This window comes from Capsella rubella, unplaced genomic scaffold, assembly GCF_000375325.1.
Source record: "Capsella rubella cultivar Monte Gargano unplaced genomic scaffold, Caprub1_0 scaffold_3, whole genome shotgun sequence".
NCBI classification, from domain to species: Eukaryota; Viridiplantae; Streptophyta; class Magnoliopsida; order Brassicales; family Brassicaceae; genus Capsella; species Capsella rubella.
This window is the reverse complement of record NW_006238921.1, coordinates 601,580-621,732: the sequence shown is the minus strand read 5'-3', so window position 1 is coordinate 621,732 and position 20,153 is coordinate 601,580. Positions and strand designations below refer to the sequence as shown.

Genomic DNA, 20,153 nt, shown 5'->3' with positions numbered 1-20,153 from the left:
TTTATCAGAGTGTTAAAATGGCTTAATTCAGTGTACGTGTGGGATACGAAGGTTACCTAGAACTTAGCTATCTATCGACCTAATCGGAAACGTTGTTTCTGGCCATGCGTGCAGATGCCGTCTTTTGTTGCCTCATGCTCCGTATTGTGTGTATCGTTTCTTCTACGTACTTTTGTACTCTTCAATCATACATAAACTCACCTACACTCTCACTGTCTCTTCCTCTTATCTACTCACAGATATCACTTACTCTCTATTGTCCGTTACAGACATTGAGCGAGATTGAGAGAGAGTGGAGAGTGAGATAGAGAGAGAGAGAGAGAGAGAGAGAGTGAGAGAGTGAGTGTGAGTGTGAGTGTGTGATAGAGTTACGTATTCTCTCGCATTTTCATGTATACACATATATATATACACACATACACACTCTCACACTATCTCTCTCTCGTATATTTAGGGTGTGAGTTGCACGAGTGCGATCGTTCGTGCGGGTGTGCGTGTGTGTGTATTTGACACCTGTAACAACCCCCACATAAACATACATAGATTTCCACACACTCATACCCACTCCCCCTCTTTCTCTCTCTCTCTCTCTCTCTTTCGTTTGAGAGAGAGAGAGAGAGAGAGAGAGAGAGAGAGAGAGAGAGAGAGAGAGAGAGAGAGAGAGAGAGAGAGTTTGAGATCAAAACAAGTCCCAAAAGGCAAAAGCTTTGACATATCAATTAGACCAAACAGATCTCTAAACTCGAAAATCACAGACAGGAGGACAAAGACCGTATGTTACCAGTTCCCGATCACGAGGATGATTGAACCGACAAGTAGAGCCAAATCTACAAAGTCCAGTTCTGATGTAATAAGAACAGTCAGGCTCTCCTGGTCGTTCAGGGTAGGAACCAGTTTCCATAGTTTCATCCGAACTCAAATTCATTTGCCACATTGCATCTGATCAGAACCCCCAACACCCCAAAACAAGAAGAAATTGAGATTAAACCCAATCCGCCAATAACCAAAATAAAAACTTTTCCGATCAAAACAGAGAAAAAAGAAGAGGAAGAAAGTGAATGGACCTTGATTCATCAAAGGTGAGAGAGAGGACATGGGAACTCCGGCATTAAAATCCATAGACGTGAAGAAGAAGAATGTCTCCGATGATGATGATGATGGTGGTAATAAGCATCAGACATTATACTGTCATCACTCTCAATGATTCGCAGATAACCGATCTTCTTCCGACAAGAAAATGGAGTGTAGAGAGGTAAATGACAATGGAGGAGGAAGAAGACATAGAAGAAGAAGAAGAAGAATCGTGTAAACAGAGAGAGATGTGAGAGGAAGTGAAGAGAGAGACGAAAAGCAAAAAAGCGTTCTCGTCTCACCTCCACACAAATGAAACAAGAAATTTTCTGAAAACAAAATTAATTATTTCAAAGTTTATGTGAATGCTATGACGGATATACCCCTACTGATTTTTTTTTCTGTAAAGACCAGAGAGTCTGCCAATTTTTATTTTATCTTCTCCACCAAAATTGGACGGTAGAGAACACGTCAGACACTTTTTATTATCTTTTGTCCTTTTCCATGTGGTTTAATTCATTCATTTAATATTATTAGAGACATTGAAATTATGTAAAATCTCCTAAAAATGTTGAAAAGGACAAATCTGCTATTGTGCCAGAGATCATCAACCTGTGTTGGAAGTTGGAACAGATTAAACGGTCCACAATATTGGGTTCGATGGTTCTTAAACCGAATTTGAACCGAGGCGATTCCTGATATAAACACAAAAACCGAACCACAAACTTAAAAAGCAGTACCAGACATACATATGCTAGATTCTGTTACACTTTGGTTACAAAAATCTTTAACTGAAACGCCAAAAGGCAAAGATTAGGTATACTGAGCATGTGAGTAAACCTTGCTATGTGTGTACCTTCACACGTTTAATAGCTAATCTTGATTGGGTTGAAGCCTTGCTTTGGCTCTTTCGAGAGCCTTTAGTCTATTAGCTTCCATACGTACTCTCTGTTCCTCGGAAATGTTCTGAGCTTTCTCCATTGCCTTCAATCTATTTGCTTCCATACGTTCTCTTTGCTCTTCTGTCAGTTCCCTGCTTTTATCCATGTTTTGTTCATCTCCCGGTAGCCTCGAAGCATTATCAAAGATCTCATTCAACATACTGTCTTGAAAAGCATCAACATTGGCATCAGCATCAGCGTCAACATCAGTGCTCTTCGATGGTATGTTCTCTTCGTCATGACTTGGCTGATCCGTATCTAGGTTACCTGCAAAAGACTTTTTCATTACTTACATGATTGTAATGGAGTAACAGAAATTGAGCTTAAGTGGAATGAAGCCAAACTAGAAGCGTTTTCCTTTTCATATCAATTTTCAAAACTTATATAGCCAACCAAGTTCCAAGATTATCCAGCATTGAGAGAACAAAGAAGATTCAAGGGAGAAAAGCTGATCTGTTTGACATACCTTGATCATCATAAGGACCAGTATTGTCTTCCGGCTTTTCGTATAACTTGTTTGGATCAACTCCGCTGGCAACCCTTTCTCGCAGTTCGTTTATACAATTCTAAAAGGATAACAAATCAGTATTGTATCAGATATAAATGCAAAGCCAACATATCAATTGAGTAAACTTATCAGTGTATCAAGTACAAAAATGCTAAGGCAGTATAGTTATTAGTTACTGGCTTTAGGTAAAGTAAAGACAAAGGTATGAGCACAATGATCATAACCGCCTAACACGTCCCCAGATTCTAGTATAATTGGAACTTAAAAGCAACACACGATCCCTGACCAAAGAAGGAGACGAGCAATGTAGTTCTGATTTCAGTAATCTTGACAATCCACTGATTGTATACAATCAGTGGATATATTTTCAGCCGTCAAATCGAGATTCATCACTTTCAAAAATCACCATAAGGATGAAGGAGAATCCAAGGTGCATAACAAAATCAGAAAGAAAGGGTGGAGCTATGTGTGTACCTTGACACGTTTAGTAGAAGCGACTTGTTGCACTTTATGCACAAATTGATCAAAGGAATAATAAGGTAGCAAATGAGAGTGCCACTCACTGTACAGCCGTATCAAATTTCCCAAATCGCTCACCTATATAAATGATTCATATAATCCAAATTATATCACAAAATCCACAGCTGAATCAAAATTTCAAAAAAAAAAAAAAAGATAGAGAGAGACTTGCCTCTTTGCCACGGCCACGATACTTGAAGGATTTAGGGAAATAGCGAAGAACATAGCCGAGGCCATCCTCAGAGAGAAGCAATTCAGGAGTAAGCTTGGGCCTTTGAACTTTCGTCTTCGTCACTTTAGGAACAGGCCCTACGGAGGTTCCACTTTTCTTGGAGGATCTCTGATAGTCATTACTAGGGATCTGAGATGGAGCGGAAGAAGAAGAAACGGTATTATTGCCGGCGACCGGAGCCGATGATGGGCAATCGCGAGACCAGTGACCGGGACGGCCACACTTGAAACATCCCGTCGGAGCTGATTCCATTTTTTCACCTTTGGATCTCTTTCTCTCTCTCTCTCTCTCTCTCTTTCTCTCTCCCTCTCTGTTATCATTCAACCTTCCAAATCACATCTTTGGCGGCTTTTCTTTTTTTTCTTTGGCGGGACAATTAGATGGGTCGAAGCAGGCGGGTATTATCCGACCCGGTTTTTATATTGGTCATTACGCACTAGGCCCAATAAATTAAAGGCCCTATTGTTGTAATAATACCAATCTAATCACATAATGGTTTAGTAGTCTGTTCTGGGACAGATTAATCCACCTAGGAGCGTAAACTATTTATTAACAGGTTTTTAAAATTAGATTTTACAGAAATCTTAAGGAGAAGAATGGTTCTCCATGCTTTCGGGAGAAAGGTAAAACATTTTTAAAAAAATTAGCGGTGGCTTGGATTTGTCTACTTCATCTTCTTCCTCTCTTTCCCCTTTCATTTTTTCCCTTGTGTTTTTCTTTTTTTACGTCGGTCCTTCAATCTCCATGAAGGACCCGACCAATTGCTAATTTGTAAACAATATTTTTTTGTAGAAAACTTCCATCTTTACTCTGTTTCTATTTTGTTTTGGTAAATTATAAAATTGATTTTCGATCATCATGCATTGTTTTCCATGTTTCTCTTGTCCAAAAAACAAAAAATCTTCAACTACAAATGAGACTAGCGACAACGAATTAAGACCACATGGTATGTATATCCTAGTATTGAATCCTTTTTTTATTTTTCTTGTTTATATTAATATTTTCTTGTTTTTGAAGAGAGGAAACGGCCAGAGGAAACAGAGCAATCTGAAGGGATGACGTTGAAGACATTCACTTTCCGGGAACTAGCGACCGCGACAAAAAATTTCCGACAAGAATGCTTACTAGGAGAAGGTGGATTCGGTAGAGTTTATAAAGGAACCCTTCAATCTACTGGCCAGGTTCATTTTCTAAACTTGCTCTAAATTGAAGTTAGAATTAATTATTTGGGATATGATTCATCACCAAAGTTAGATATTTAGTGTGATCCCTCATTATAATTATGTTTATTTTGGGAAATGTAGGTGGTGGCTGTAAAGCAATTAGACAAGCATGGATTGCATGGGAACAAAGAGTTTCAATCTGAAGTTTTATCGTTAGGCCAACTTGATCATCCAAATCTTGTTAAGCTTATAGGGTATTGCGCAGATGGAGATCAAAGGCTTTTGGTCTATGAGTATATATCTGGAGGTTCACTTGAAGAACATCTTCACGGTATTAGATTGAGAGATTCTTATCCAACACATGTTATACGTTTTAGAACATGAAAAGGTAGGGTTTTTAATGTTCGTTTGTATAACCAAAATCAGGCCATGAACCGATGGATTGGACTACTAGGATGCAAATAGCGTATGGCGCAGCGCAAGGGCTTGATTACTTGCACGATAAAACAAATCCACCTGTGATATACAGAGATTTGAAAGCTTCAAACATTTTGTTAGATGATGACTTTTCTCCTAAGCTTTCTGATTTTGGTCTGCATAAGCTAGGACCAGAGACAGGTGACAAGATGATGGCTTTCTCTTCTCGAGTAATGGGAACTTATGGTTACTCTGCACCAGAGTATACACGAGGAGGAAATCTCACTATAAAATCAGATATCTATAGTTTTGGAGTTGTGTTGCTTGAGCTCATCACGGGTCGAAGAGCTCTTGATACCACTAGGCCTAATGATGAACAAAACTTAGTTTGTTGGGTAAGTAATAATAATCTATGAAAATTGTTCCTTTTAAAAATCATATATAATTGCTTACTTTCTGAACAATTCTTGATATCGCAGGCACAACCGATATTTAGAGATCCTAAAAGATATCCGGATATGGCAGACCCGATGCTAGAGAAGAAATTCTCAGAGAGAGGGTTAAACCAAGCAGTAGCAATAGCTTCAATGTGTGTTCAAGAGGAAGCGGCAGCTCGTCCTTTGATAAGTGATGTAATGGTGGCCCTTAGTTTCCTTTCAATGGCAACAGAAGATGGAATTCCAACATCAGTTCCTATCTTGTCTTTCAAAGACAAGAGTATGTCTATTGCCTTAAGTAGGCATGATTCAAATCGTCTTTCTCCCCCTCCGGAGATAGCGATGGAAGATGACAAATCCAGTACATCATCAGACGAAGAATCATCTTTGGACAGCGAAAAGGAGAGTGTGAGTAAGAAGAAGTATAACAAGAAACACGAAGAGGAAAACAACTCAATAGAATCTGATGATGGGTCTGATTCTCATTCTGAACATGAGAAGGACCAAGATAGTCTACCACATGATGAGAAGAACCAAGCTCAAAGCTTGAAGATAAAATATAGATATAGCTGGGAGGATATAGATGTCAGTGATGAAAGACTAAGCAGCCAAAAATCAAGTGACGTAAGCACTTCTTCATGCTATGATAGTGATATAAATCATGACCATGGTTTGCTTAGGAAGCATGAGAAAGAGGAAGAGGAAGAGCATACTCATTTTGAGCACATCCACAGCTCAAAAACTGATGATGATGATCAAAGTGTTTACTTCGATAATGATGATGATTCAAAAGATAACAATGGAGGCTCTTTGCAGCGAATAGAATCAAATGTTGAGATTGCTTCCTTTGAAGATGACAATGGAGGAGATTCTTTGCATCATATAAAATCAGAAGTTGAGGTTGAGTCTGATTAAGAGTGACGTTTTCAAAGTTTTTTATCCATCCATTGAAACTCACAAAAGAAGTTTAAATATTCTTTTGAGTTTATTGTTTTGAGAAAAAACTATTAGTTGGGGTATATAATATGACATACATACTGAAGTTTTTTCTTAACAAATATTAACCATCTCTCTTTTATGTATGATGAAGATGTTTGGATTGCTAGATAAAAGAAACAAGTTGTATTAAATCATATGATTTGATTGAGAAAACAAATCTCATCTTTTGTAATCTCCCCTTAACCATTGCTTCTTTTGAAAAGAATGTTAATGTTTTTTTCTTTAAACATACCATAAAAACAAGTGTGATGATAATACCATACCATCATCTTATGAGAAAATGTGAAATTCTAATCTTAATAATTAAACTTATCCCATGACTAATATATGATCAAAGATTAGATTAAAGGAAAGGAAATTGTCATTATATTAGTATCATTATATTTATCTAAAAGGGAAAGAATAAGATACTTTAACTGATAGGATAAACATAAATACATTATATATCCTAATTACAGGATTAGTCTTTGGATTTTCCATGAATTCGTCAACGAAGACAATTGTCAAAAAGTTATTAGTCTTCAGAATATTGTGAGGCCACTTAGGTTTACTTTTCTTTCATTGATTCGACCACTATACTTAATTTTACAAGAATTTTAATTTTGTTCCTTACCAAAAAATAAAAAAGAATTTTAATTTTGTTAGACAATGTGTTTACGTAAGGATTGACTAGCGAAAAAAAAAGGAGAAGAAAGTGTTTAGATTCGGACGAATTGTCAGCGGTGAGGATCTAGTAAACAAGCAGAGAAAACGACACGTGTCAGGATCTTGGAGATTCCTAAAGTGAGAGCCTAGGTCCATCCCTAAAATCCTTTTTTAAGGTTTTTCCATTTTTTAAAATATTTTGTTCAAAGCAAATCCCAAAGGAAGAAGGAAGGATCCTAAAAAAACAGAGTCCGCTTTTCAAAGTTGTCTCCTTTAACAAACCAACCCCACTTGACCCCTTTCTCCTCTCTATAAAAACTCTTTCTTTCTTTCGTTCCTTCTCATATCAATTCCCATCACATCTTTGGTGTCTTGCTCTGTTTCTCTTCTTTAACCTCTCTGTTTCTCTTGATTTCGATGTGTTTGATTATGGAATCGGATGAACACAACAGCGACGGTGATGTTTTAGCCCCGCCGTTTAACTTCTCCATGGTTGAAGATGGAATTTACCGATCTGGGTTCCCTCGACCTGACAATTTCACTTTCCTCAAAACCCTAAATCTTCGTTCCATCATGTAAGTTTTTTTTTACTATCTTCTTTCTTTATATACTTGTCTTTGATTGCTTTGGATTAATAATGGAATCGTTTGTTTGATTTACCAAAACAGTTATCTGTGTCCTGAACCATACCCAGAGGAGAATCTCAAGTTTCTTGAGGCTAACAACATTAAGCTTTTCCAATTTGGTATTGAAGGCAAAACGGTGCGTTTATTTGTTCCCCTTGACCGCTCGCTCTGTGTTGATGATCATCAATAATTTCCCTTTATCTTTTTTCCTGACGTCGACTCGTTTGTGAATTTGCAGGATCCTCCTACTCCTATGCCCAAAGATACAATTTTGGATGCTCTCAAAGTCTTAGTTGGTAAGGATTCTAACAACACTTGAGTAATAATGTCTGCAGTCTCTTGTTAGTGTTTTGTGAGTCTTTAAAGTAGATTACTTTTGTTTCTCTGTAGATGTAAGAAACCATCCAATTCTCATTCATTGCAATCGGGGAAAGGTAATTTACAATTTAGCCTTATCTTCGTTATTCATTACAGGACACTCATGGTTGGTTTTTGCTTTTGTCTTTTTAGTCTTGAACAGTATACTCTTTTGGTGGTCTGTTTAGGAGAGATTTAGTTTATGCAGAGTATTATACTCTCTTTGGTCATTGGTTATTTACAGGAGACTCATGATTTCAACTTTAATACGATTGCAGCATAGGACAGGTTGTCTAGTGGGATGCTTAAGAAAAGTTCAGAGCTGGTGCTTATCATCGGTGCTCGAGGAATACCAGAAGAACGCGGGTATAAAGTGGAGACAAATGGACTTGAATTTTATAGAGGCGTTTGATACAGTGAGCTTGAGAAAGTGTCTCTTGAGCATCATGTATCGCTATCACGGCAAGAGGAGGAGGTTAGCGTATGAAGAAGAAAATGTCCAGACACCTAAACCGCAGGCTGCTAAAGTTTAAAAAGAGAGCAACCAAGTGCCGATATATCTCAGGTTTTAATATTGAGTTCCGATTCAATGGTGACTGGATGATTCTTTTAGGAGGATATGTTTTAATTAACCGCAAAGTCTACAAAGTTTGATTTTTCTTTTGTTTTTTTTATAAGAAATCGAAATGTACAGATAGGGTTATTCTTCATTACAAATTGTTGCAGAAGGGGTTGTTTTAACTTTGATGAATGTTTAAGTTGTAAAATTAAAATTAAAATATTCTTTAATAAAAGTTATTACACCATGTAAACTTTGCAACCACGATATATAATATTATCTGATTCATGTTCAAAGAACTGAATGTTGAAAGATCAAAATGTGGGTAGTATACTTTCGTTATAACTTATAAGATAGATCAATTATTAAGAAAAGGAGAAAACAGAGGAGGTTAAGAGTATCGAGTCAGCATCTAAACCATGTGCACTGGAGGACAAGGTTTCTGACTATCTAGCACATGTGTTCGGAAAAGTATTTATGTTATTAAAGATGATTAAAGATAATCCAATTTGATTAGCACTATTTAACTTATAAAAAGCCTTATTCTTTCCACATACAAAAGATATTATATATCCAATTAGCATCAGTCTCCTCCACGTGATTGAACCATCTCATCGGCACTTATAGAAAAAGTGTGCAAACTATAATTGACATTTTCAACGTAACACCAACATTGACAAAGAATAACAAAATGTCTGTCGGTAGCACTCAGAAACTAGGAATCATCACTTACCTAGAAATCATCACTGACCTAGATTCATCACTTCAGAGTGACAATTACTCACTCATTCTTATAATTGTAGAACTAGGAAAATTTCATGCCTTTATATCTGAGAAATGACGTGCTTTGCAAATCATCCTGACCTATCAGTTTCCGCTGTTTATGTCTGAATAGAAACAGAGTAGTTGATTTTAAAACAAGAAGATGTCTGCGCATTGATGCGCTCTCAGCTTCAGTTGGCAACAAACTTCAAGCTCCTTAATCCTAACTCACAAATTAGTTAAACCACACGAGTTTGCAGAATTACAATAAACAACACAATCCTATGCTTGCTTTACTTAAGACCACTCTCTTCTTTATCAGCACAGATTCATATGCCCTTAAAATGTAATACCAAAACAAATAAAACATAGAGACTAAAACTACAAAGCTTATACCAAATGACTCTAGTATGAGAAAGTGTCAATTGACACAGTTTATTGATAATGAACTCCCCTCAAATTTTCGGAAAATAGCAGATAACAAGTATGAGATCATAAAAAAAAGGTAGAAACCATAAGCATCATCAACAACATGATTCATTTGGGGGTAAAGAGTAGCAAAGTCATAATCTTTTAAATTTTCACAAAAAAATGATACATAGGGGTTACTTCTTCAAGCTTCCCCTGATACCAGGTTTAGGTTTTGACTCAGCAACTGGTGCTAAAACAGCATGGAGATTCACGAGCTTTGATTCATCATAAGTGAGCTTAGGATGCTTGGATTCGTGATGGATCTGCATAGTCTTTAGATCCGGAGCCGTAATTTTGCAGTGAGGACACTCGTACTTAGCGTGACCTCCTTTCTCTTTTCCGGTCCTGTCAGCGATTCCAGCTTTTCCTCCTCCTCGATTCGTCAACGCAGCATCGATCTTCGCTTGAATCTCCTTCGCCGTGTGCTTCTTCGGCTTCGCCTTACCAGTCATCTTCAACGGCGGCTACGAAAAGGGATGATTTTGCCAGGAAGGGAGAAGCCCTAACCCTAACCCTAACCCTAATTGTGCTCCACTCTTCTGATTAAGACGCGAGAGCCGATCTGAATATATATACTAACTTTATTTTAAAAAATGGAAATAATCTTATCTGCTTTTGTTAGAAGGGTTTTGGTCGTATGCGGAGAGGTTCATGGTAATAACTGTGGACCTTTGATAAAAATAAACACAGAAAGGTGGAACGCATCAGTCATCACCACATGCGCACAACCACTACCAATGTCTGCTTCTTCTTTATTTAATCTCCCGTTGATGCGCCTCAGATCTCTCGCTCTTTCGTCGTCTTCTTCTTTCCAGTTTTCACATCGTCCTCTATCATCGATCCGATTCGTTCTTTCACCGGGAAAGTTACCAAATTTTCGTGCTTTCTCCGCTACCGCTATGACAGATACTAAGGATGCTGGGATGGATGCTGTTCAGAGACGTCTCATGTTCGAGGATGAGTAAGTCTTTGATTCCTGATTCTCTCTTCTTTGGTTTCAATTTCTGGGTGTTGCCAAAATTGTACCTTTTGTCTGCAACTCGTGTTCTCTTACCTGGTTTGTCGTTATCGTTGGGTCGCAGAGAAAATGGAAGTGAAATTGACTAAATTAGGTTATGGGATTTGGACTCTCTTTCGATTAACGATGGTTCAGAAACTTACGTCTATTTATTTGTCGACTTTGATGGAATAATATATGAGTTTTAGATATAGTAATTGTTAGGGGTCTTCCATTTTTTTCCCTGTTCTGGTGGTTACTCATATCATGCAAAAAAGGTCAACGCTTTAGTGTCTTTTGTGAAAGATTTGTTTTGGGTTTTTGATGTGTAGTATAAGAAACTATACAATTGATTCATCTCTTCGTTTTCAATTTTGCTTGCAGATGCATTCTTGTTGATGAAACTGATCGTGTCGTGGGGCATGATAGCAAATATAACTGTAAGTGTACTTGGTTTGAGTCTCGTCCTATAACTTAGTGTTTTCCATTGAAATTTATTTACCATCCTCTTATGAATGAAGTCACTGAACTTAGTCACAGTTGGGGGAATCGAGATTTAACGTAGCGTGGTTGCTTTGTTTTAATATTGATCTTAGCCCTCTAGATCGCACCTTTGAGTTTCCATCACATTTCGTAGGCCTCTCTGTCAATTCGCAAACATATTATTTCTGGTTTCTATATTTGATTTCTAGTTTTTGTTGTTTCTGTTGTTGGGCGTGTTCTGGTTGTTGCATATTCACACTAGTAACATTCTCAGTGTCTACTAAGCTTGTAACTTATCCTTCCTTAAGCGTTTGGACGTATTATAGGTTACTTTACCTTCCCGTATTGTGCCAATTTAACCAGCAATATAAGATGTTGCTGCTGGAAAATAGTTGAAGAATTAGCTATCCTCTTGGTTTTCTTTAGCATATTGTTTTATCTCTGTCTATATCTTGTCCAAGATACTGATTACTTTTCAAATCTGCAGGTCATCTGATGGAAAATATTGAAGCTAAAAATTTGCTTCACAGGGCTTTTAGTGTATTTTTATTCAACTCGAACTATGAGTTGCTTCTCCAGGTATCTACATATGAGTGCTTTGAAGTCTATATAAGTCAAGTTCTACATATGAGTGCTTTGAAGTCTACTAGTCTATATAAGTCGAGTGCTGTATAAAAATGGCTCACATGCTTGTGACTAGGCATGGTTGTGTCTTTATCTAGACTCACCTTTTTGTAGAGAAAACTAAGCTCAAAAATATGGGAGGTTAGAACATAAGCTTGATTCTAGAGATTTTGTTCCACATGTTGGATGTTGCTATGATGATGGGATGCTCTAGGGATCTTCGCTGGTTGGTGGGTCTTAATAAGCTAGCTCATATGCCATCTTTTACTGAAACCTTTCCTCTTTTCAACAGCAAAGGTCAAACACAAAGGTTACATTCCCTCTCGTATGGACAAACACTTGTTGCAGCCATCCTCTTTACCGTGAATCGGAGCTTATCCAGGAAAATGCACTAGGTTGATATCTACTGGCAAAACAATTCAGTACTTATTAGTATCTATGTAGCAAACTGTAGCTTCCCTTAAACAATGAGCTAACTGTTTGTATCATACCCATCAGGTGTGAGGAATGCTGCACAGAGAAAGCTTCTCGATGAGCTTGGTATTGTAGCTGAAGATGTACCAGTTGAGGAGTTCACTACCTTGGGACGTATGCTTTACAAGGCTCCTTCGGATGGCAAATGGGGAGAGCATGAACGTATATATATATATATATATATTCTTTCTCAAGACTCTTGCTTCTCATTTACTTGAATACAATTACAAAACATTAAGCTTCTTCTGTGTTGGCCTGCCTTTTGCAGTTGATTACTTGCTCTTCATCGTGCGGGATGTGAAGGTTCAACCAAATCCAGACGAAGTAGCTGAAATCAAGTATGTGAGCCGGGAAGAGCTGAAGGAGCTGGTGAAAAAAGCAGATGCAGGTGAGGAAGGTTTGAAACTGTCTCCATGGTTCAGATTGGTGGTGGACAATTTCTTGATGAAGTGGTGGGATCATGTTGAGAAAGGAACTTTGGATGAAGCAATAGACATGAAGACCATCCACAAACTCTGAAAATTTTCTTAAGATTTTGGATAACTTTATCTTTGTCATTTTTATCTTTGTGATGATAATAATTGGGAGATGTGTTAAAGACTTTTAAAGATTCCAAGCACATCAGGCAATAAAGTCTTCATTTTTATTTGAATTCATGAATTTCTGTGAATGTTCTAACTTCTAAGCCTTGTAAACTTGAACTTTACATGGCTTTTGCGATGTACAAAAAGCATAAACAGAGGAGAAAAAGGTAACAAGGAAACAGAGTCGAAACCAGAGAAAAGGCAAACGCGAAGATTCCTTTTTTTCGAAGCCTAACCAACCCACCTTCGATTTGATCTGGTTTACATAACGTTAAAAGTCCATATTTTAATATTAGTGAATGACCAAAGCAAAGTATGTTGATGACTTTTTGTTCTCCTTTAAATAAAGGATCATCATCTTCGTTTCTCTGAGACTTGTGCACACAGAGTCTTCGTTTCTTCATCCCAGTTTCTTCTGTTTCAGGTAAATGAAATGAGATTCGATCTATTCCGATCCCTTCTATTTGTCCAGATGGATTTTGGATAAAAGTTTGTAACTTTCCTTGTGGGTCTAATCGATTGGCCTGAATATATCATCATTTTATCCAGATTAATCACTATTTTATCTTAACTTGAGTGATTTGTATACATATTACTTTTTCTGATCATAATCCTTTGTCCAGGTGAGAACAAAAATGGCGTTTGTGACCACTGCGGAAGTTTGTGACGCGAATCAAGAGATGATTCGTAGTGGCCAGCTCCGAGCTCTGCAACCCGTCTTCCAGATTTACGGTCGTCGTCAAATATTCTCAGGTCCAGTAGTTACTGTCAAAGTTTTTGAAGACAATGGCTTAATTCGTCACTTCCTCGAAGAGAAAGGTATTTTAATAATTCTTTCTAAATAAGATTTCATAAATACTGATTTTTTTTACCTTTAGAGATTATGAGCTGCCAGAGTATCATAGACATCGTTTAGATTCAATTCTGGTTTGTTACTTAGTTGTTAAATAGCTGCAATCGTTTTTTTGCTTGAAACTATGTTTGAAGAGGTTTAAGAACTACTGCGCTGCGCAGTGTTTATTCGTGTTCAATCAATTTGCAAATGGAAAATTTGTGATGAGAAAAAGGGGTGCTTCGATTCATTGTATTTAGTACAAACCAATGTGTCTCTATATTATTACATCAAAAATCAAGAACTCGTTATAGATGATGGTAGTGGTGTGATGATGAGGATACAGGATGTTAGAAATATCATATGAGTTTCACCTTTTGGCTTACCAATTTGTTGAATAGCCTAAATCAATTTAGTGACTATAGATGAAATGGGTCTTTTGAAAAACCTGTGTCTCTTTACAATAAATCAATCTGCTCTCTGTATTTTTCACATGTATAGCTCAGTAAATGTTACAAATGTTAAAAAAAAAAACAGGCAATGGAAGAGTTCTTGTGGTGGATGGTGGAGGGAGTTTACGATGTGCGATACTTGGAGGAAACCCAGTTGTACAAGCTCAGAACAACGGATGGGCTGGGATCATTGTGAACGGTTGCATCAGAGACGTTGATGAGATCAATGGCTGTGACATTGGAGTGAGAGCTTTAGCTTCTCATCCAATAAAGGCGAGTAAGAAAGGACTTGGTGAACAAAGAGTCCCTTTGAACATAGCAGGAACTCGGATTTGTGATGGTGAATGGCTTTATGCAGATACTGATGGTATCCTGGTTTCTCAGATCGAATTATCTGTTTAAAAGTTACAAGTGTTGTTGATTTTTGTTGAATCTCGAAGCTGCGGTTGAGTTTTGAGCTTTGTGTTTCTACTTTAATATCAGAGTAAAAGTTGAATCATTACCATTGAATCAGTTTGAGTTTGTGTGGAGTTAAAGAGGTTGATGTTGTTAGTACTTGGAATCACTGTTTTTCATTTTTTTTTTATTAACTGTGAGGTTGTTGATAGTTGTGGACGTAAACCATATTTGTGAACCTCTGTTTGTAGCACTAGAGCTAAAAAAAGAAGAAGAATTGGTCTAAAGAACAGAAACCAAAGATTTATAACCATTGCTTCACTTTATAATGTGTCTTTTCTAGAAGAAAGATTTCCATCTATTGGCAAAAGAAGATGGTTCAGATGCAATTTGAACCACCTAGCAGTTAATATTGTTAAGACAGCTCCAGGAGCTTCTATAACATATATGTAGAACTATAAGTACAGATCCTTGAATCATGACCAGAAGATAAACAAGCTTCACTGTTTTCCTTCACAAGTTAACGGAAATGGTGATAAATGATAATGACAAAGGACAATACGAGTTGTTGTTATACATTTTTCTGAGTTTCTGATTTAATGACTTCAAATCTGTTATCTAGAAGTTGTAACAGTGAGAAAATATTAAGCTTGAAAATGAACAAAAATGTGTGCTGGTCTTAGACTTTCCTGGTGATGGAATCTTATCAACAAGGTAGAAGAGAAAGGGAAGCTCACACAGGAGAGCCGGTGAGAACCGCTTAGCTAACAATCCGGTTTTGATGTCCGGTTTCATTTATGGCAAATCGGTTGGCAAATCATGTATGGCCTAAAGTTGGGCTTCTTCTTTTGCATGGGCCTTAAGTGAGCCGTGATAGTGGGCTTTAGACTTGATTAAAGAAGTTCAGTCTTCCGGGTCCGAGATAAATATTTTAGGGCTAACTGATATTATATTTTCCCCATTTTGGTGTTTTCTGATATTCGACGGAACCGAAACGAAACCGGCGAGACTCGAGAGAGAGTGAGAGGAGACCTTGGTTGGCGTCGAGCAAGCAGGTGATATACGGATCCCATCAATCTCTGCGGCGGCTTCAGCTCTGTAAGTGTGTAATAATGGCAGCGGAGAGATCTACCATCACTCTCGGAGGGAAAGGATCGTCTTTCACTTGTTCCTCCGTTTACAAGATTGCTTCTGGCCTCGCTAGTGTACGAATCGACTCTTCTGCGATCGAGAGATTCTCCACTAGAAACACTCCATCGGTTAAACGGCTCTCCTTTGGTATCCCTGAAGGCTTAACGGACCGAGAAACCCGAGCTTCTTTGGCTGTAATCTTAAACAAGCTCATTTTGTCGACTTCTGCTCCTCCTTCTTCCTCCACCCCTCGTTCTTTTCTCCCACTTAAGATTTTGGACATTTTGAATTCCAATGCTGAGAGTTTCGATTCCGGTGAGATTGATTTGACAGAAGGGGAAAACACTGTGTTGGAGAAGTCTTTTGCTTCGTTGATTGGACTCTGTTCTATTATAGATCACAAATCAACTTCTCTTTCCCAGATTGTGGATTCTGTTGCTGCGTTGAGTTGTGAGGTTACAAAGGCTGATATAGCTTCGTTTAGCTCGTTGGATTCTGGGGATGGGAATGGTGATAAAGATGTGATTGGTGTTGCTGGTGATCTCAAGGTTTTGCTTAACGGGTACAAAGGTACAGGCAAATTAGAAATCGAAGAGATTTCGAAAATTCCTTGGATTCACGGGAAATTCAGGTATGCGGTGAAAAGCTTGCACTCTGATGCTCGGAGAGAATTGAATTCCGGTGTTAAAGGAGGCAAAACTGGATCTGGAAACACTGGAATTGGTGAGGCTTTAGGAACAACATTGGCACCTTTGTTGACAGCCATTAAAAACTTAGGAGTATGTTCGTTCCTTCGTTCTAAGCTCTGTTTTGAGTCTATTGGGAATGAGAATCTGAAGAATGCTTTGTCTCAAGTCTTCGAGAACTGCTGTGTTGAGAATGAAAATCTAAAGAGTAGCTATAAGTTAGCTTATACTGCTCATGTGGAAGAGGATTACAGCAGGTTTGCTCATGAACTGAATGCGTCTCTGGGAATCGTATGGAGAATTGTTGGTTTGGAAGCAGTTGCTGCCTTCTTTGCTCTTGCAGGTGGAGAATTGTTTGTTCAGAAGAGGGGAGATGCGGAAAAGGAAGAGTCGAAGACCGATAAGAAAAAGAAGAAGAATGAGAAAAAAACAGTTGTGGGGAAGGGGACGAGTCTAGTTATCCAGTTTATCAAAGATAGATTGGTGAGTAACGAGGGAGCAAGTGATGTTGACCTGATGAATTATTTGAAGCAGTGGGTGGAACAAATCTTAAATCTTTTCAACCCTGAGGGTCACGGTTTTGATAGCTTCTTGGAGAAAGTGAAAGAGATTGTAGAAAGTAATGAAAACAGGAGACTTCCCAAGCTTCCAAAGGTAAATTACAATCTCAAAGATGAAGAATGTTTAGGAGGCCTCAAGTTAATTTCTGATTTGTTTGATTCTGTGACAGGGAACTCGAGATTTCGCTAAAGAACAAATGGCAGTCCGAGAAAAAGCATTTTCAATTATACAAAACGTTTTCAAGAGGCATGGTGCTACTGCACTTGATACTCCGGTTTTTGAATTGAGAGAGACCCTTATGGGGAAGTATGGAGAAGACTCGAAATTGGTTTATGATATTGCTGATCAGGTGAAACTCATCTCGGCTGCTGCAATTCCATCAGTTCCTTTGAAAATAATTTGTCAAAATTTTATGCTCAACTGAATATATTTAATTGCAGGGTGGAGAGCTCTGCTCTTTACGGTATGATTTAACTGTTCCATTTGCACGGTATGTCGCTATGAATGGAATCACATCATTCAAAAGATACCAGATAGCAAAGGTATACAGAAGGGATAATCCATCGAAAGGGAGATACAGAGAGTTTTATCAGTGTGATTTTGATATCGCTGGTTTGTTTGAACCAATGGGACCTGATTTTGAAATTGTCAAGATATTAACTGAACTTCTCGATGAATTGGAGATTGGAGATTATGAGGTAATAACTTAGTTGAAAGTCCTAATCATTCCTGGTCAGTTATGTCTTTGGCTATGTTCTTGATTCTGGTTTGTTTAAATAGGTGAAACTGAATCACCGCAAGTTGCTTGATGGAATGCTGGAGATATGTGGAGTACCTCCTGAGAAATTCAGAACCATCTGTTCAAGTATCGACAAGTTAGACAAGCAATCATTTGAGCAAGTGAAGAAAGAAATGGTGGAGGAGAAGGGCTTGTCTTCAGAGATTGCAGACAGAATTGGCAACTTTGTTAAGGAGAAGGGAGCTCCTTTGGAGCTATTGTCTAAACTGAGACAAGAAGGGAGTGAGTTCTTAGGGAACCAGTCATCAAGAGAAGCTCTTGATGAGTTGAGTATCATGTTTGAAGCTCTTGAAAGATCAAAGTGCAGTCGCAGAATAGTGTTTGATCTAAGTCTAGCAAGAGGTCTTGATTACTACACTGGCGTCATCTTTGAAGCCGTTTGTATAGGAGCAGAGGTAAAACCCGGCTTGGCTTCTTGCAATTCAGTTAGAGAAAGTTTATGGTGATTGATTTATTCCTTCTGCAGGTTGGATCAATTGGTGCTGGTGGGCGATACGATAACCTAATAGGAATGTTTGGAACAAAGCAAGTCCCAGCGGTTGGGATGAGCCTTGGAATCGAGCGAGTGTTTAACATAATGGAAGAACTAAACGAGAAAAAGAATCAAGTAACTTCCCAAACTCTTATGCTGTTTGTTTGTTGACCGGCCTTATTTTAAAAGAATGGTTTTTGAACTTTGTTTTGGTATGAATATAGGTGATACGACCTACGGAGACACAGGTATTGGTTAGTATAATGAAGGATAATAAACTAGCGGAAGCAGCGGAGTTGGTAAGTCAGTTATGGGAGGCTAAGATCAACGCAGAGTATCTTGTGAGCAAGAGGAAGTCGAAGCATTTTGATCGCGCCAAAGAATCTGGAATTCCTTGGATGGTGATGGTAGACGAAGCGGAACTCAGTAAAGGTGTTGTGACATTGAAGAAGTTAGTGAAGGGAAGTGAAAAGGAAATTAAGGACGTTTCTAAAGATAGTTTCGTTGGGGAATTGTTGAAAGAACTCAGTTGATCATACTGTGTTGCATTCGCGTTTTTGCATTTTTTTTGGTTGTTGCTGTTTTGAATCTAATGGGAAAACCATGACTTGACTGGTGGTTGGTTATTAGAGATGAGAACTTAAAGAGATTTTGATAATGTTGATGAGAGGGGTTTCCCGTATTTTAACTGTCTAGAGGATTGATATTATTAGTTGATAACCGACCTGATTGATCTTAATTAATGATTGATTGGTTCTTCGACAGATCGGTTGGTTTGTCGATTTTATGATTTGGCTAGCGATTAGTTTTGTCCTACGAAAATTTCATCCACAGTTATTTGCTACTTCATGAATAAAAAAGAGGTACAGCTACGATGAAATTTCACCAAATAAACGTTAACTAGGCTGACTAATTTTGTAAGTTTGTTTGGTATTTCCGGCTGTATAAGTTTTTTTTTGTTTGTTCTTAAAAAATATCTGATAGAAAGATGAACATCTTCAATTTGAAATTGTGAATGTTTATCATTATGTAAATGTAAACGCCAAAAAATTACGTTTCTATCTAAAAAAAACCTTATCCTGATTATGATAAAGGGACCCCCCTCAACATAAGTACTCGTGTTCTTGTTTCAACCTAATCTGCGATCTTATCAAACAAACAGAAAGAAAGAAAGAGAGAAGGTACGATTCTTTGATTGAGAAGAAGATAAGTAAGTGTCATCATAATAAGAACGAAAGAGAAAATGCTTTTTGGTTCATCATGACTCACGAGAGAGCCTAAAAATTGAAAGGACAAAAGAAAAACTCGAACAGGTAAGGGTTGTCTCTCTCCCCAACCTCAAAAACAAAAATGTGATCTGCATATCTGATTTTTTTTTGCATGAGAAGAGAAAATGGATACGTGTTGGTTTCTGTGCCTCCCTGCCGACATGTGGCTTTAAGTAACCAAGATCACTAAACTCACTCACTCGTGTTCTGTAATGTATGTATCATTCACACATCTCATGTTTCTTTCCATTGACTATATTGTCTCTACTCGTTTTCGCTTCCTACTCAAATATGAAATATCCCTCCTCTGTCTTGCATTTAGAGTTACATTAACAATGTACGCCATTCATTTTTTTTTAATCTATTCAAGTCCAAATTAAATTTGTATATTCTTTTTCATACCAATCATTTTTTTTTTTACGTTTGATTTAAAACTAATCGAACCGGATCAATAGAACAAAAATAATTAGATCATATATATTCTTATATAGAAAAGATCAGCGTTTTCTTCCCCCTACAATTAGTAGAATTCACCGTGGTTGGTTGGTTATTATTTTCTGATCTTCTGTATAGTTAGTTATAACACACACAAAAATACCAATATGTAAATCATGGATTAAATTCTGATTAAGACCCTCATGGGTATGATTGACTGATTGAGAGACCTCCTTATATAATAATTTTGAT

The 20,153-nt window shown here is 37.7% G+C and overlaps 8 protein-coding genes across 8 annotated transcripts in view; 5 read left to right on the top strand and 3 right to left on the bottom strand.

Moving 5' to 3' along the window:
• LOC17891237 (zinc finger CCCH domain-containing protein 33) overlaps positions 1-1,378 on the bottom strand; it is a 3,177-nt gene extending 1,799 nt beyond the window's left edge. Inside the window, exons 1-2 of the mRNA XM_006296522.2 lie at positions 1,065-1,378; positions 782-939 (exon numbers count right to left, since the gene is read on the bottom strand). Of these exons, the coding sequence (XP_006296584.2) occupies positions 782-939; positions 1,065-1,119 (213 nt within the window). The 5' untranslated portion in view covers positions 1,120-1,378. The remainder of the gene's footprint in view (positions 1-781; positions 940-1,064) is intronic.
• A 394-nt stretch (positions 1,379-1,772) lies between these two features.
• On the bottom strand, positions 1,773-3,577 carry LOC17891696 (TIMELESS-interacting protein). The gene is made up of 4 exons (XM_006298183.2): positions 3,212-3,577; positions 2,995-3,117; positions 2,479-2,578; positions 1,773-2,279 (listed from the first exon to the last, which is right to left on the bottom strand). The coding sequence occupies exons 1-4, from the start codon at positions 3,521-3,523 to the stop codon at positions 1,945-1,947; spliced, it is 870 nt and encodes a 289-aa protein (XP_006298245.1). The 5' UTR covers positions 3,524-3,577; the 3' UTR covers positions 1,773-1,944.
• A 410-nt stretch (positions 3,578-3,987) lies between these two features.
• LOC17893493 (receptor-like kinase LIP2) lies at positions 3,988-6,451 on the top strand. Its single transcript, XM_006297272.2, has 5 exons — positions 3,988-4,217; positions 4,289-4,452; positions 4,576-4,765; positions 4,861-5,246; positions 5,331-6,451. Exons 1-5 carry the CDS (start codon positions 4,130-4,132, stop codon positions 6,201-6,203), a joined length of 1,701 nt encoding a protein of 566 aa, XP_006297334.1. The 5' UTR covers positions 3,988-4,129; the 3' UTR covers positions 6,204-6,451.
• Positions 6,452-7,154: 703 nt separating this feature from the next.
• LOC17893934 (probable tyrosine-protein phosphatase At1g05000) lies at positions 7,155-8,694 on the top strand. Its single transcript, XM_006298521.2, has 5 exons — positions 7,155-7,507; positions 7,601-7,694; positions 7,797-7,854; positions 7,949-7,992; positions 8,194-8,694. Exons 1-5 carry the CDS (start codon positions 7,350-7,352, stop codon positions 8,446-8,448), a joined length of 609 nt encoding a protein of 202 aa, XP_006298583.1. The 5' UTR covers positions 7,155-7,349; the 3' UTR covers positions 8,449-8,694.
• A 951-nt stretch (positions 8,695-9,645) lies between these two features.
• LOC17892322 lies at positions 9,646-10,264 on the bottom strand. Its single transcript, XM_006300132.2, has one exon. The coding sequence runs from the start codon at positions 10,157-10,159 to the stop codon at positions 9,842-9,844; it is 318 nt and encodes a 105-aa protein (XP_006300194.1). The 5' UTR covers positions 10,160-10,264; the 3' UTR covers positions 9,646-9,841.
• Positions 10,265-10,413: 149 nt separating this feature from the next.
• LOC17892900 (isopentenyl-diphosphate Delta-isomerase II, chloroplastic) lies at positions 10,414-12,937 on the top strand. Its single transcript, XM_006299220.2, has 6 exons — positions 10,414-10,668; positions 11,089-11,144; positions 11,675-11,766; positions 12,104-12,206; positions 12,310-12,447; positions 12,554-12,937. The coding sequence occupies exons 1-6, from the start codon at positions 10,445-10,447 to the stop codon at positions 12,802-12,804; spliced, it is 864 nt and encodes a 287-aa protein (XP_006299282.2). The 5' UTR covers positions 10,414-10,444; the 3' UTR covers positions 12,805-12,937.
• Positions 12,938-13,070: 133 nt separating this feature from the next.
• On the top strand, positions 13,071-14,715 carry LOC17891476 (putative 4-hydroxy-4-methyl-2-oxoglutarate aldolase 1). The gene is made up of 3 exons (XM_006299272.2): positions 13,071-13,293; positions 13,493-13,688; positions 14,239-14,715. The coding sequence occupies exons 2-3, from the start codon at positions 13,505-13,507 to the stop codon at positions 14,553-14,555; spliced, it is 501 nt and encodes a 166-aa protein (XP_006299334.1). The 5' UTR covers positions 13,071-13,293; positions 13,493-13,504; the 3' UTR covers positions 14,556-14,715.
• Positions 14,716-15,526: 811 nt separating this feature from the next.
• LOC17890686 (histidine--tRNA ligase, cytoplasmic) lies at positions 15,527-18,937 on the top strand. Its single transcript, XM_006296893.2, has 6 exons — positions 15,527-17,020; positions 17,097-17,276; positions 17,368-17,625; positions 17,708-18,121; positions 18,193-18,333; positions 18,423-18,937. Exons 1-6 carry the CDS (start codon positions 15,662-15,664, stop codon positions 18,729-18,731), a joined length of 2,661 nt encoding a protein of 886 aa, XP_006296955.1. The 5' UTR covers positions 15,527-15,661; the 3' UTR covers positions 18,732-18,937.
• The last annotated feature ends 1,216 nt before the right edge of the window (positions 18,938-20,153 follow it).

What these genes read in the sequence shown, in the direction of transcription:
- LOC17891696 (XM_006298183.2), bottom strand. Translation starts at nt 3,523, where the DNA reads ATGGAATCAGCTCCGACGGGATGTTTCAAGTGTGGCCGTCCCGGTCAC. An exon ending in ATCGTGGCCGTGGCAAAGAG is followed by an intron (nt 3,118 to 3,211) that starts GCAAGTCTCTCT and finishes TCATTTATATAG; the next exon opens with GTGAGCGATTTGGGAAATTT. An exon ending in TGGTCCTTATGATGATCAAG is followed by an intron (nt 2,280 to 2,478) that starts GTATGTCAAACA and finishes AGTCTTTTGCAG; the next exon opens with GTAACCTAGATACGGATCAG.
- LOC17893493 (XM_006297272.2), top strand. Translation starts at nt 4,130, where the DNA reads ATGCATTGTTTTCCATGTTTCTCTTGTCCAAAAAACAAAAAATCTTCA. An exon ending in CCCTTCAATCTACTGGCCAG is followed by an intron (nt 4,453 to 4,575) that starts GTTCATTTTCTA and finishes TGGGAAATGTAG; the next exon opens with GTGGTGGCTGTAAAGCAATT. An exon ending in ACTTGAAGAACATCTTCACG is followed by an intron (nt 4,766 to 4,860) that starts GTATTAGATTGA and finishes AACCAAAATCAG; the next exon opens with GCCATGAACCGATGGATTGG.
- LOC17893934 (XM_006298521.2), top strand. Translation starts at nt 7,350, where the DNA reads ATGTGTTTGATTATGGAATCGGATGAACACAACAGCGACGGTGATGTT. An exon ending in CTAAATCTTCGTTCCATCAT is followed by an intron (nt 7,508 to 7,600) that starts GTAAGTTTTTTT and finishes TTACCAAAACAG; the next exon opens with TTATCTGTGTCCTGAACCAT. An exon ending in TTGGTATTGAAGGCAAAACG is followed by an intron (nt 7,695 to 7,796) that starts GTGCGTTTATTT and finishes GTGAATTTGCAG; the next exon opens with GATCCTCCTACTCCTATGCC.
- LOC17892322 (XM_006300132.2), bottom strand. Translation starts at nt 10,159, where the DNA reads ATGACTGGTAAGGCGAAGCCGAAGAAGCACACGGCGAAGGAGATTCAA.
- LOC17892900 (XM_006299220.2), top strand. Translation starts at nt 10,445, where the DNA reads ATGTCTGCTTCTTCTTTATTTAATCTCCCGTTGATGCGCCTCAGATCT. An exon ending in CGTCTCATGTTCGAGGATGA is followed by an intron (nt 10,669 to 11,088) that starts GTAAGTCTTTGA and finishes TTTTGCTTGCAG; the next exon opens with ATGCATTCTTGTTGATGAAA. An exon ending in CAAATGGGGAGAGCATGAAC is followed by an intron (nt 12,448 to 12,553) that starts GTATATATATAT and finishes TGCCTTTTGCAG; the next exon opens with TTGATTACTTGCTCTTCATC.
- LOC17891476 (XM_006299272.2), top strand. Translation starts at nt 13,505, where the DNA reads ATGGCGTTTGTGACCACTGCGGAAGTTTGTGACGCGAATCAAGAGATG. An exon ending in TCACTTCCTCGAAGAGAAAG is followed by an intron (nt 13,689 to 14,238) that starts GTATTTTAATAA and finishes AAAAAAAAACAG; the next exon opens with GCAATGGAAGAGTTCTTGTG.
- LOC17890686 (XM_006296893.2), top strand. Translation starts at nt 15,662, where the DNA reads ATGGCAGCGGAGAGATCTACCATCACTCTCGGAGGGAAAGGATCGTCT. An exon ending in TTTATGATATTGCTGATCAG is followed by an intron (nt 17,277 to 17,367) that starts GTGAAACTCATC and finishes ATTTAATTGCAG; the next exon opens with GGTGGAGAGCTCTGCTCTTT. An exon ending in TAAACGAGAAAAAGAATCAA is followed by an intron (nt 18,334 to 18,422) that starts GTAACTTCCCAA and finishes GTATGAATATAG; the next exon opens with GTGATACGACCTACGGAGAC.